General features: G+C 42.6%; 1 protein-coding gene across 1 annotated transcript in view; it reads left to right on the top strand.

The window, feature by feature from the left end:
* Positions 1 to 13635, top strand: part of cdhr1a (cadherin-related family member 1a) — a gene marked incomplete at both ends in the record, with an annotated part of 274624 nt that extends 260989 nt beyond the window's left edge. The window contains 6 exons of the mRNA XM_080449735.1: positions 1823 to 1975; positions 2338 to 2502; positions 5214 to 5281; positions 9388 to 9616; positions 10528 to 10782; positions 13063 to 13635. Of these exons, the coding sequence (XP_080305861.1) occupies positions 1823 to 1975; positions 2338 to 2502; positions 5214 to 5281; positions 9388 to 9616; positions 10528 to 10782; positions 13063 to 13635 (1443 nt within the window). The remainder of the gene's footprint in view (positions 1 to 1822; positions 1976 to 2337; positions 2503 to 5213; positions 5282 to 9387; positions 9617 to 10527; positions 10783 to 13062) is intronic.
* Between the last annotated feature and the right edge of the window lie 600 nt (positions 13636 to 14235).

Raw genomic sequence — 14235 nt, forward strand, 5'->3', positions numbered from 1 at the left:
TGAACACAAGACAAATCATCACATCGATTGGCTGGGGCACAACAGGACACAGGTGGAGAACATAACTAATCAAAGGGAGGCGAGACAAGCCAGGTAGCAACAACTAGGGCAGACCAGAGCCTTGTATTAGAGAGTTGCGCCAAAGAGGGGGCAGAAACAGCGCCGGTGACGTGGTTCATGTAAGCTAGAAATAGTGATAAGGAGCCGTAGACTTCAATGCATTCCATGAACCTCCGGTTTAGGTCTTTGCCACTATTCGCCAATAGACGGCTATGTACTGTAGAAGACCTGGCCCGAAGAAGTGAACGTGAGTGTCAGAACTCTCTCTCTCTATGGGTCTGGGGCAGACAGGAAACACTAGGAACATAACTACACAATAAAAGTACAAGGAGACAGCTCCTGACACTATTGTTGCATTGCCTTTCTGGACAAATTATGTAACAGTTTTTTGAATACCGAGGGATTTAAACATTCCCCCTCATTGTGACATTTGACTGAAAAGTGCAGGCTGAGCGTCCGTGTGTCTCCCAGCCGGTGAACCGAAGTGACATTAAAAGCCCTCTGCCATTATCACAATAATGCCATTTTAGAAATTACGTAAGTTTGTAAACAAGCCAACCCAAATGAAAAGGTGCTTACTCATGCCACATGGTGGCTTACGCAAGTCCCTCATGTTGTCCAAAAATCTCCTAGTTTAACGGCACTCCAAACGGTACCTCTGATAATACTATAAAATGTTATCAAATCACAGCAGCGTCTCTTAGTTGTATCATGCTGTTATTGAGATTTTTTTTTAATGGATATCAATGCATACTCCTGGTCCATTAGGAATATTATTGCTGTGACAGAGACAGTAGACAAGGGTTTTGTGTCACTCTGATGTCCATCTATATGCAGCATAAAAATATACAAGGACCGGATGTGAAAGTTGACAATACGCAGCTTTTACAGTGATTGACAAATGCCAAGGAAAATGTGTAATCATGTGAACATTGTAAGAACTACTGGTTAATGAAGTAATGTCCGCCTTCAATGTCAGTGTGTTGTGGTGAAATCTGAATGGGATGTCTACAGCAATATAGAACAGATGTCATGGGAAAGAGGGAAGTGTATTGAAGGCAGATATTACTTCATTAACCAGTAGTTCTTACAATGTTCACATGATTACAAAATGTCCTTGACACAATAATAAAGGGATTATTATATCCTTAAACCATGCACTCTATAATGTCTTACATCTGCTCCTATTTTTACGGCCTCATTCAACTGCTATTTTTCACCACGTACCTTATGTATAATAATAATTTCACACTGCCATGTTGATATCGGATCTGTTTTAACTGTCTTTTTCTTTCTCTATCTCCTTACATCTTTTTTTGGAAACCGCAATGATAGATATTGCGCGACAAATCATTTCACCCGCTTTGTTACTCCTGTGATGTAGCGCGGCAGCTTGTAGATCTGCTATTTTTGAAAAATCGTGAAAATGTGAAAACTCTTTGAATATATATATTTTCAAAGCAAACATTTGTAAAATATTTTCCAGGGACCTCCAGAAGCAAAGATTTGAGTTACAAATGTTTGCTTTAAAAATATACATATATTCAAAGATTTGCACAAATTGTTCATGATTTTTTTTTTAAATAGCAGATCTACAAGCTCATAGCGCGGCACTCGGTGCCGCACTATGAGCTTGTAGATCTGCTATTTTTGAATAGCCAAAAGTATAAGATAATGGTTATAGCTCAAATCTAAAATGACACAGATGCGTTCCCGGATTGAATGGGTTAATAGTGTTTCTGTACATGTTGTGAACTCGCAGGGTGCCAATGCCAAGTTCAACCTGAGGCTGATTGGTCCTGAGCGGATGCTGCGAGTGGTCCCTCAGACGGTGCTCAACGAGGCAGACGTCACCGTCTTGGTAGAGGATTCCGCAGCCATGGACTATGAGAAATACCAGGTTCTCAGATATAAGGTCAGCCTGTTGGACTCTCAGTTCTCCTCTCATCTTATTCCTCATAATTAACCACTTACAAATATAGGCATAGATCTACTACTTTTGATGCTTTTGTGTGACACTGTAGTATGATCAAGTAGGGCGTTAATTTACAAAAAAACACAAAAAGTAAAAAATATGGAGATAAGAGGTTTCTGCCCGACAGCAACGATATAGGGTTTAAGTGGTTAAAATTCAAATACTGTATATATGCTTTCAATTCTGAAGGCAGTTGCTCAGTGAAATCTCTTGAATGCTGAATTGCAATAACATGCAAAGGAACTCAAATGAAACGTAGATCGGTTGTGACGTTTTGCCCGGTCATTCTCCTCCCTGTGTAGCTGCTGGCGGTGGAGGTGGACACGCCGGAGAGATTCAGCGCCACGGCGGACATCGTCATTCACCTCCTGGACACCAACGACAACGCCCCTAAGTTCTCCTCAGATCACTACATCGCCAGAATCCCCGAAAACTCACCCGGCGGCTCCAACGTGGTGTCTGTGACGGTGAGTGCAGAGCGTTTCATCCATGGCTAAAAATACCATTCGCCCTCGTCGCCAAAGCACGTCATCCACTCTAAGCCAGTGGTGCCCAACCTTTCATCGGTCTGTGCCCACTTGAAAATAAAAAAAAATGCTAAAAGGATAACGCAACAAGCCCTGGTTTCCATTGTGATCCTATGTATTCAATTCATCAAGACATATAGACGTACAATAACATATATCTCTGCTGTCCGGCAGAAACCAGCTAACTCCAAAATGTTCATTTTTCAGGAAATGACAAAAACTAAACAAAAAGTGGAATTAGGAGGTTTTGTTCATCATTGATAAAAACAGCTGAATAGACCATATTCACACGGCGGCCATGTTGCTATTAAGTCAATGAAGTGCCACCCCGTTTCCATGGCAACGGGGTGGCACTTTCAATGTTAAATTCCAATATGGCCGCCGTGTGAATATGGTCTATTGACCTCTAAGCTCACAATGAGGTTGGAGGTCAAAAGGGGGTGGAGCCTGGTGTCAGCTAAACCAGCTAACTCCACCCCCCTTTGGTGGACTTAGCTGGTTTAGCAGAAAGTTTGAGTTTCCAATAGAGTTAGCTGGTTTTGTCAGAAGCGCTTTTTAATACATTGGTTCAATATTTTTTTTACCAACACACAGACGTAAAGGGTGTTCAATAGCACTGATTTATGGAGAAAAAGAATGCAAAAGCGTCAAAATGTAATATTATATAGACATACAATATAATACACCACTGATCCAAACCGGAACACATTTGATCAATATATTGATCAATTGTGTTCCGGTTTGGATCAGTGGAGCTAATGTTGTATACTTTAAGTTCCTAATTCTTTTTTTTTAATGAAAACTAATTTTTCAAGGTTTTAAAGAAAAAAGACAAATCTGAGGGTTTTGACAATTTATTTTGGGGGGGGGGGGGGTCCCACGTGCAATATCCTGATGACCCACCAGTGGGCTCCGGCCCACACGTTGGGAACCACTGCTCTAAGCTTAAGAGGAATATGTCTGATTTGAACAAGATGGTGAAGAAGAGAGCCGTTAATTCCCTAAATGTAGACTTTTGGTTGGGGTTATATAATACAGTATGTGAAAAGAGATAAAAGCTAGGGTGGGAGGTAAGCTGCCAGATGGCTATCGCTTTCATTTTGTTGTGTAATACCAAATTCTCTGCTTTCCCCTCCTCTCTCTCTCTTGCTCTAGTGCTTATAGCTGCACGTGCAGCCACGGCATATTGTGCGTCATTGATGTCTGTTCCATTTCGTTGCTGTCGGGGCAGAAACCTCTTTATCTCCATATTTTAACATGCTTTTTGGAAGTTAACGCACTACTTGATCACCCTGCAGCGTCACACAAAAGCATCAAAATCAGCAGATCTACAAGCTCAAAACGCGTCGCTTGCGGATCTGCTGCTTTTGACGCTTTTGAATTTGAATCCTGAAAAGTAACAGTTTGGGACATAATGACGTTTCCACCCGACAGAGACGATTTGCTCTGTTCAAATGCGGTTCATTTCCCACGCCCCGTTTACCAAAAGTGCAGTATCTGTCGTCCTGTTGCCCCCCTCAAAATCATTAACTTATACAACCCCCCCCTGCCCCCCCCGTCAGGGACTGCTTAACAAACAGATAAACAAACCAGTGTGTGTGTGTGTGTGTGTGTGTGTGTGTGTGTGTGTGTGTGTGTGTGTGTGTGTGTGTGTGTGTGTGTGTGTGTGTGTGTGTGTGTGTGTGTGTGTGTGTGTGTGTGTGTGTGTGTGGGGGGGGGGGTTGCTTGCGAAGTGAGTACTACTGTATGTGTGTATGTTTGAGAGAGTGAGTATAGCGTAATGTTGGGGTGTTGTTTTTGTGTGTGTGTGTGTGTGTGTGTGTGTGTGTGTGTGTGTGTGTGTGTGTGTGTGTGTGTGTGTGTGTGTGTGTGTGTGTGTGTGTGTGTGTGTGTGTGTGTGTGTGTGTGTGTGTGTGTGTGTGTGTGTGTGTGTGTGTGGTAATTGCATTGCATTGTTGCATGGTTCAGTACTGTATTATTGTAGAGTTTAGTAATATATTTATTGGCTATCTATTTAATCTCAAATTAAATGGTATTGGTCACTTGGAGCCTTTACCCTGTCTGTGGTTCATCAGTCGGAGAGGTTCCACACTGATGAATGAACATACACTGCGGCAATACACGCTCATCAGTGTGATCCCAGACAACTTCAATCAGATGAAAGCCCAGCCCAGCAGTGACCTCTGGGACACTGGGAACAGGCCTCCCATGGTCCTGGCTGCAACCCAGACAAGACAAGATTAGCTGACAGCGTATGCTGTGATGACACCAAGATACGTTCTTTTTATAGGTGACCTCCGAACGTCCGCTCTCAATCCAACGCCGAGCCAGTCACCTCATCGATTTCAAGGCGTCAGTCGCTTCCTGTACACGCTACGCTGAACGCATGCGGATGCATTCAGTTCAGCAAATCGACTCGCTTTTCACTTTGTGAATTAGTTGTGGTTCTTATGGTGTTACTGCTCCGTCACACAGAGCACAGTGGCGCGCAGTGAGGAGACACACAGACATTACTGTGGTGTAGGTCATTCATAAGCCAGACTTAAACGCTCATTTATGAGCACACGGCGCCGTGCATCAGTTCTGCTCCAAAGATTACAATCAAACTTATGTTGACATAGACTTTCTTTTCCTTTCTTTTTTCTCTATAGGCAACTGATCCAGACTCTGGACTGTGGGGTCAGGTGAAGTACTCCATCTATGGCTCTGGGGCTGAATTGTGAGTACTCTGCTCTGTCTGTTGGATGATGTTCCTCTCTCAGGTCACAAAGAAAGAAAATAACACTTGACCTGAACATTAACCCCATGAACCCTGGGCGTCCCTATTTTCCGGGCCAAACATTTGGTAAACATAGCCGATCTGCAAGCTCACAACGCGTTGCAACGCGCCGCGTTCTGAGCTTGTAGATCGGCATTTCGATTTTTTAAGTATATAGGTCAGGTGTCTTCAACTTCAGCCCAAGGACCCCCTAGCTGAGAGAGAGATGAAGCAGGGACCCCCTCTATATTGTATAAAATTGTGTTTCAGATTAAACTTTTTTCCCTCTTTTTTCCCTCTACACCTATACCTCTTTGGCAAAAATAGCCAATCTACAAGCTCACAACGCCTCGTAGATATGCTATATTCGGCTATGTTCCCCTCAGAATAGGGATACTAGGGTTCAAGTGATGAATGTAAAAATAAAAATAAATCCTCTCACAAAGATTTGGCGGACCCCCTATAGTAGCTCTGAGGACCCTCTATAGTGGGGACCCCCTGTTGAAGACCACTGATATAGGGTATAATTTGTTAACTCCTGTTTTCTCTCTCGTTCCATTTCATACTGTATAACTATACAATGCTAAACTCTCTTTCTCTCTCTCTGCTCATTGGTCCACATGTATAGATTCATTGAGTTTTATTGGGGGTGACAGCTGGTGATGTATCGGCACACTAAACAACCCATAAAACACAATCTCTTATGTAACGTTATAAGCGTCACTGACGTTTTTACGAAAAGAGGACCTCACCCCTCACAACCTCAGGATGGAATATGTTTACGTTTGTTAGAAATGATCTCTATGTATCCGGAATTCATGGTAGATAATACCTCTTTTAATTTGGTAATGTATACAACATAATTAAAATAGTGGACATGCTGAATATATGACAGGATCATGTTATGTATTTACTTTTTAAATCTGTGTCTGAAAGTGGTGAGTTCACTTGGAGGGCAACTGAATGTACTGTGAGTACAGTACAGCACAGTACAGTACATCCCACTGTCACAGCCTGTCAGATCATTTAACTAGAGACTGAAGCCGTAAGCTGGCAAAACATTGCGTATCTCATTATCTAGAGAAATATGATGAACGTTTTGTCTTTTTATATTGGAACTTTGTTCCGTTTATTTCATAAAGCACCGTAGGGCTTCAGAGGGTTTGAAAGTACTTAACGTTCAATTCCTTGTTATTGTTTTATTATACCCACACAATATTCCACACAACAAAATATGTGTGTTATCTTGTATAACATATTACAGTAACATTTCAGTCACACACTTTCATCAGGATTACCCATTTATTGCAATAATATTGCATTCAGTTTGGACTCTGCTCCTGTGATAGCCTACTACAAATTATCTGCGCAAACATGTCACATAATCTGAGATCACTGACCCCCCCACCCCCCCCTGAAGCAGAGCCAAGGATACAGAGTTATTGCAGGAACGTTGAATCCTTTCAGGGCATAAGTTCAGGTACACAGATAACATCTTACAATCCACAGAATCATACATTTAACTTGGCGCACAGGAAGAGGATGGGGGGGGGGGGTGGAGGGAGTTTGATCACAAAGAGCTGCAGGAACAGAGCTGTGCTGTGTTTGTTGAGTGAGCTGAATGTGTGGCTACTGGCTAGCTATGTTTGGTCCGCTCTTTTTTTAGCCAGACTAATATCACTGCGTAGACTTTAGTCTGGAATCTCTGTGTGGAACCTGCGGATAAAAAAAATGCCTCTAGTGATAAACCTGCCTTATATTTGCATACTGGGCCCTGATTGGTACCCCACAACTTCGGGGGGCAAGGAAATCCAATCACAACCAAGCCCAGCCTGCCGAGGGCTATTTTATATATTTTTTGCACTGGCAGATTCGTCTGGTTTCCAGGCTTCTCTGTTTTCCCTCTACACCAAATCTCTCCGCTGAAAATAGCTCATAATGCGTGGCGTAGCGATGCATTGTCCCAGAAAAGGGTCTGTAGAGCCTTCACCTATATAGCCTGCTACTGCAACTGGGTTGACTTGAGTCACACGCGTGCACATATTAATTCAATGTCCAGAGCTGTTATCTCTTTGGTTATGCCAATCAATCCATTTATTGACCAAAAACGTTCTTTCTAGCTTTCAAAATCATAAAGATACACAAAAACTCATATCAAAATAACATTGAAAAAACGGCAGCAACACACGGCATGACGTGGCACGGTCAAAAACTGTGTGGCCTTGCCCATTGCACACCTGGCCTATAAATTATAACCACCCACTGATTGCATGATGTCATTGTCATTATTACCTAGGCCAACCTATGCAGCATTCATTTAAATAAAACAAAATAAAATAAACAAATAAACATTTGGCTCCAACAGGGGCGCTAGGGTTTATTTGGTTAAAACTGGACATATGTCAGTTAATCCTAAAATACCAGTTAAGCATTTACCAAATCTACCCTCCCACACGAAGCAGTAAAAGTAAACACTGCATGTGTTCTTTGCACATTCCTCAGTCCTGTTGAAAACTTAACAAGTACCTGACCTCCAGAGTTCCATGATTAGGGGTGCAGCAGTTAATCTAACTAATCGATTTGATCAAATATAATAAATACACAATTGATTAAAATAAAATAACCGATAGCGGAAATTTTCAAAATGTTTCTAAGATTTTGAATGCTTTTAGTGTATCCTTTTTTCCCCTCCCCAATACAATGTTATATGACTGTCAGTTAAGGATATTTCAAACACCAATAGCCAAAGGTTCCAATGTATTTTGTGTGCTGTAGATGTATTTCTTGGTTCTGCATACGATAGGTTCTTCTCTCCTTTGTTTACTTTCCGCCAATCCATTCTCTTTTGGCAGACAGAACCACAATACCTCACCCTACACTTGCCTTCAGCTCCTCTGTCTTTCCTAATCCTGTAATGAGATTGAGGGAGAAAATAGACGGTTCTTAGCTTCCAATTACCGTACGATAGTATAGCATGCGATGTGACACAGTCACATGTTTTTGTTTTTGTTGTTGTTGTTGTTTTTTAAATGTGTGTGTAAACACTGGGGCTTTTTTCTGAAGGTTTGAGATATCTGAGATACATAAAGAAGGGGTAGGACCTAAAGTTTTCACAAAACTTCTTCCTACTTCTTTTTCGAACATGGAATATAATTTAAGGATGATGTTAAAATAACTTTGGCACTGTTTTTTTTAATCAAATTTCCCCCTTTTTTCCTTTGTATTTTTCTTATTTATATTTTTAATTGTTCGAAATAAATAAATGAATGAATATGAAATGAAAAAGATAGTAGACGAGACACTGAAATACACATTTATATTCTAGTTCTGTAGCTTTTCTTTATTTTCGTTTTTTTGGATGCCTCCACAAGCGACAGACGTGGCCAGAGCCACTATGTGTCTGGGTTGTCCATCCGTCTGTACATCCGTTCGTCCGAACGTTGTATCTGTACGCAATATCTTAAATCACAGCTAATAGCCTTTCTGTTTGCTGCTGTCTTTCATTTACTTTTTTGTATTATTCTTCAGCAATATAATTCTACTACTTTCCTTTTTACTGAATTCAAGTGTCCTTTTATAATGTTTCCTTTGCTTGATGTTTTATATAAAGCAGCTCCTTGTTGTTGAAATGTTCTATACAAATAAATGTACCTTGCATCACCTTGAGGGAATGTCATGACATTTGACACAAACGTCCACTTGCACTCAAGGATGAACTGATTAGAAGTGGGTGGTCAAAGGTCAGGGTCACCGTGACCTCATGTCTCTCCCCAGCCTTGTAAAGACGATATCTCAGGAACGCCTTGAGGCAATATCATTACATTTGGCACAAACGTTCTCAGGGATGAACTGATTAGACTTATACGAGATCAAAGGTCACGGTCCTCACCAAACATTAAATTCCTCTTTCTTTCACTGTTTACTATGAGGGTCTGGACAGTCACGGATGTAAACAGAACAACACAGCGCTTATAGAAATGTCTCCCTTAAGACGGAAGGAAGAAAGAAAGACATTTTTAGAAAATAATAATAATTTAATCTAACTTAACTTATCTTGATAATTTCAGGTTCTTGATCCAGCCTACATCTGGAATCATTTACACCCAGCCGTGGGCTAGGCTGGATGCAGAGGTCAAGTCCAAGTATAACTTCTATGTGAAGGCAGAGGACACGGAGGGGAAGTACAGCCTGGCAGAGGTGTTCGTAACGGTGCTGGACCTGAACGACCACTCGCCTGAGTTCAACGATAACTTCCTGGAGAAGACCATGGTCATTGGAGCGCCTGTCAAAATAGAGGCATGTTCTTCTTCTGTCCCTGGGCATTGCTGTCTGAATGCATCATAATAATCCATGTAAAATACTGTACTTCTAACCAGCTCAGAGGCCTTGTGGTTAGAGTGTCTGCCCTGAGAGAGAGAGGTCAGGGTTCAATCTTCAGCCAAGTCATACCATAGAGCATAGACATGGGCAATACATGGGCAACAGGCGGCCCGGGGACCACATGCGGCCCCCACCTTCCCTTAATCCGGCCCTCAGGTTAATATCGTAATGCTGATATATTATTGATTTCAGCTGTTAAAATTCTAAACATGCAAATATGACCCGCTTTAATTACTATGTAGTCTATATTAGTAGCTTAATGACTAGTATTAATATTCTATTGTCTTTTTTATGTCCAATGTATTTGTATTTAAGTTAAAAAAGTTAACTTAAGTATAACTAAATGCATTTGAAATGAAATAACAATGTAACTTTTCAGGATTCCAATTAAAAAATAGCAAAAAAAATAATCAGGATTCCAATTAAAAAATAGCAAAAATAGCAGATCTACAAGCTCACAACGCGTCGCGATGCGACACGTTATAAACTGTTGTAGGTATAAAATAGGGCTAAATTGGTTAATGAATGTTTTATAACGTAATAATTTATATATGCAAAGTAACTAGTAACTAAAGTTTTCAAATAGTTGTAGTGGAGAAAAGTACAGCCTCTGAGATGTAGTGGAGTAGAAGTAAAAGTGTAGACAATTGGAAATACTCCAGTAAAGTAAAAGTACCTCAAAATTGTACTTAAGTACAGCACTTGTTAAGTAAATGTTACTTTACACCACTGACAGTATGTTGCAGACCTCACACACTTGCATTTCGCTGCTTGTACCTGTATGGGTACAGTGACAAATAGACCTTCTTGATTCTTTGCGTGCTCAGGCCGTGGATGACGACGCAGAGGAACCCAACAACGTCATCGAGTACTCCATTATGAAGGCGGACCCGGACAACATCTTTGACATCAACGCTGACACCGGAGAGATCATGCTCAAGTCCTACATCAAGTCCATGGACATCGTCCAGAACATCACCAAGCAGAAGGACTGCACCTGGTCCGTGGTGGTCCAGGCCCGCGACCGCGGACAGCCCTCCTTCAGCACCACTACGGTCGTCAAGATCGACATCACTGAGGCGGTAAGATATGGGACATAGAGTAGCTGTATTTATTTGATTTGATATCTTTTGCGGCTTTTTCTGCCTTTATTGATAGAGTAGACTGACAGGAAATGGGCAGAGAGAGACGGGGAGTGACACGGTCGTCGGGATCGAGACTCAAACCCGCGACACGCTGTCAGGCTGGCATTGCAGCCTACAGTAGGGTAGTTCTCCTTAAGGCTATGGGACTTTCGATTCTTTGTGCTCGCACCACAGGCTGCGCAGCCTCTCGTCTGCAGTAAAAAAAAAATATATATACACTTTCGCTACTCACCAAAACAAAGACGGTTTTATGGAGTTGAAAGCCAACTCTACTAAGTGGGAACACTCTGAGCCCCCCCCCCCCCCTCACGTCTAAAATACACATTTTGGCCAAAATGTAAAATATTTCTCCGGAAAGAAAACTTATTTAGTTACTCCGCTGCGCCCTCTACAGATCCGGTCAATAGAAAAACTCCATTGATCGGATCTGTAGAGGGCGCAGCGGAGTAACTAAATAATGTTTGTGTGGACCAGAGCTTGGGTGCCTGGCCCTGGACCGCCACGCTGCGGCCCAGGCCAGAGTAGCTGTATCTTAATTCAAACCTTGTCTGTTTGCTGAAGATAATCAGTCAGCGTTCAAACAAGAAGGAGGGGTAAAAATCTGGGATAAATGTTCCTGGAATCCCGACTGATTTGCCCTGCTGTTCAGCTGACTTTTTGTTTCTCACGTACACTGAGTCTGGGCATGGTATTTGACTCGTATTTCCAAACGTCACCAATTACGAATAGAAGGCAAGTCGAGAAGTGACTCGAGTTTTACATTGGAAGCCACTGGTATCAGAAGCCATCCTTTGTGCCCGTCCCGCACCTTGGAAATAGGATCTTTACCAGACTGAGTAGCGAAGTGGGTGAAAGTGGGACGTAATGCAGAAGAGTAGCCCTGCCCTGAACACCAAAGGAAGGATTCCCCCTTTGGCTTAGTACATCTTTGGTTTCGGATTTGAATCCAGCTGGTTACACTAACATGTTTAACGCATTAAAACCGGGAAAGCATCTGTGTCATTTTAGATTGTAGCTGAGATGAGTGTGTGTGTCATGATTTTCCAAAATGGCAGATCTTCGTGCCGTGCTATGAGCTTGTAGATCTGCTATTTTGGAAAAATGTGTGCAAATCTTTGAACTTTAGAACATTGTTACTCAGATCTTTGCCTCTGGGAGTCCCTGGGACAAAATATTTTGCGATGGGGGTCCGCGGCCAAATCCATATCATTTTGACATGAGAAAGTTTGAGCACCACTGATATAGCAACGTGCGTTTTTTCAGAAAACTGTTAGGATTTAGAAAACATTTGTGGAATCGACCTCAGGTCTTAATGGGTTAAATTGAAACTTTGCAGCCTTAAGGCAACTGTAAATCTCATCTACGTACCGTTGTTATGTTTTCAGATCAAGTCCAGATTTACTACTTACTTCGAGGGCCTGAGGCGACGACGGGGGGCTGTGTTTGGCATTTGTTTTACCCTCGTCACCCTGGCGGTCACGCTGACTGTCTTCATTTCAACACTGATATACTGGAACTCTGTGAAAAAGTCCCGCGTCAAGTCTCAGGGCAAGATCAGAAAGATTAGCAAGAGGCCTGTTCCATAGAGGAAGCTTGACTTGAGATCATCCAGCACTGTTCTGTTTACTCTGCAAGACTGAAGCCTGAGTTATACTTGGTTGCACGTGGGTGTTGTGCACCGAAACTAGCAGACCTACACACTGACGATGTGTCGCGCTGCGACACGTTGTGAGCGTGTAGGTTGGCAATTTTTTGTGCGCCACACAGGCGCCTAACTTAAGCACAACAGGGCTTTAGGTAAGCTAGTGTTTTTATTTTGGAAATGTTATTTGATTAGGACAAAGTTGTGTCTGTAAAAGAGTACAGGAGCACAATGTGTAGCTTATTTTTCACAATTTGAATTAATCATAAAAATAAAAATATATATATAAATCATTAAACCACAGCTAGTTTACAAAACCCTGTAAACTGATTGTCTCTTCTTTGCAAGAGAATTCGATGCTGAGTAGTATTCTCAGCTATGGGTGCCCCGAACAACCCTTCTGATCTTGTCTTGACAGAATGTCCAAAAAATAAAATAATTGATCAAAGAAATCATGATTTTTTTAGCGGTGAATTCAAACCATGTCTATGGCCAATCAATCAATCAATCAATTAATCAATCACTGTGATTTCAGTCCCATGTAGACATGACTTCTCCATGTGCTCTCTTTACAGACCCAACTCAGGGGTGGGCTCTTGGCGTCATTTTTTATGCAGAGTAAAGACAAGCCATTGCAGATCCTAGGCATGCTCGCCAGTGGCATTAGTGTCATGGTCGTGGCGACAGTCATCGTCTCCACGGCCCTGTTCATGCGCAACAAAAAGTCCAACCGGATCCTGCCACGCCGTCACCTGAAGAGGAGGCAGAGGCAGAGGCAGACGTGGCCCTTCAAGAACCCCTTGAGGAAGACCGAGTACCCCAGCGAGAAGTTCCACGTCGAGGAGGAGCCTCAACCGGAGCCGGAAGTGGTCGCGCCGGAGAACGTGAACTATAACAACAACGTCCCCGCCGACACCGTCAGGAACTGGGCCCCGCCTCCTCCGCCGCCTTGTGCCCCCTCTCTGCCCCCCCCACCCCCCTCCTACGTGCCCGCGGGGAACGGGCAGTGGCGGGTGCCCACCGTGTCGGCGACGGTGGCGCTCAAGCCGAAAAAGAAGGTGGACAAGAACAGAGACGACCCCGCGAACCAAGCGCTGGTGTCGGAGCTCAAACTCATACTGGCACAGAAGAAACTGCAGAATCCATAATACAAACTGTAAAATCCTTGGGTGTTAACTTAACTCTTAGAGTGTGCAAAATGAAACCAAATGGACCCTGTAAGAGTCTGTTTGGTTCCATTTGTACACTCTCCGAGTTATAGTAAAAAATTTACGTTCCAGATTTTGTATGAGTGTGTGCGCATGTGTGTTCGGGTTTTTATCTCACTGTGAACGTTGGTACATGTTAGGTTAGTGATGACTATTAACCACTTTAACCCTATATACTTAGTTGACCGGTGTCCCCAGAGGTCTATACTAGGCGCCCTACTTTTCTACTTTTCTATACTATACTGTATCTCTTTGTCGAAAACATCTACAAGCTCACAACGCATCGGGAACTTGTAAGATTTATTTTTTGAGTGGTGCCAACCACTCCTACATTTGACCGCGTGTGTCTGTCCGTCCTTATGTTTGCGGACGGCCTCAACATGTTTGTGTCTGGCCTCAACAGCTGCAGCTGATTGCAACACAAAGATGCAACCAGTTACACTAATTAAACACAAACAGGAGTGCAACACATGCACATAATGAACTCATCAAAGGCACCACTCATTTCACACTGGGTGTGATTTTTTTTTGTCCCAGAAT

The sequence above is a fragment of the Gymnoscopelus braueri genome (assembly GCF_963280865.1).
Source record: "Gymnoscopelus braueri genome assembly, chromosome: 14".
Taxonomy (NCBI): Eukaryota; Metazoa; Chordata; class Actinopteri; order Myctophiformes; family Myctophidae; genus Gymnoscopelus; species Gymnoscopelus braueri.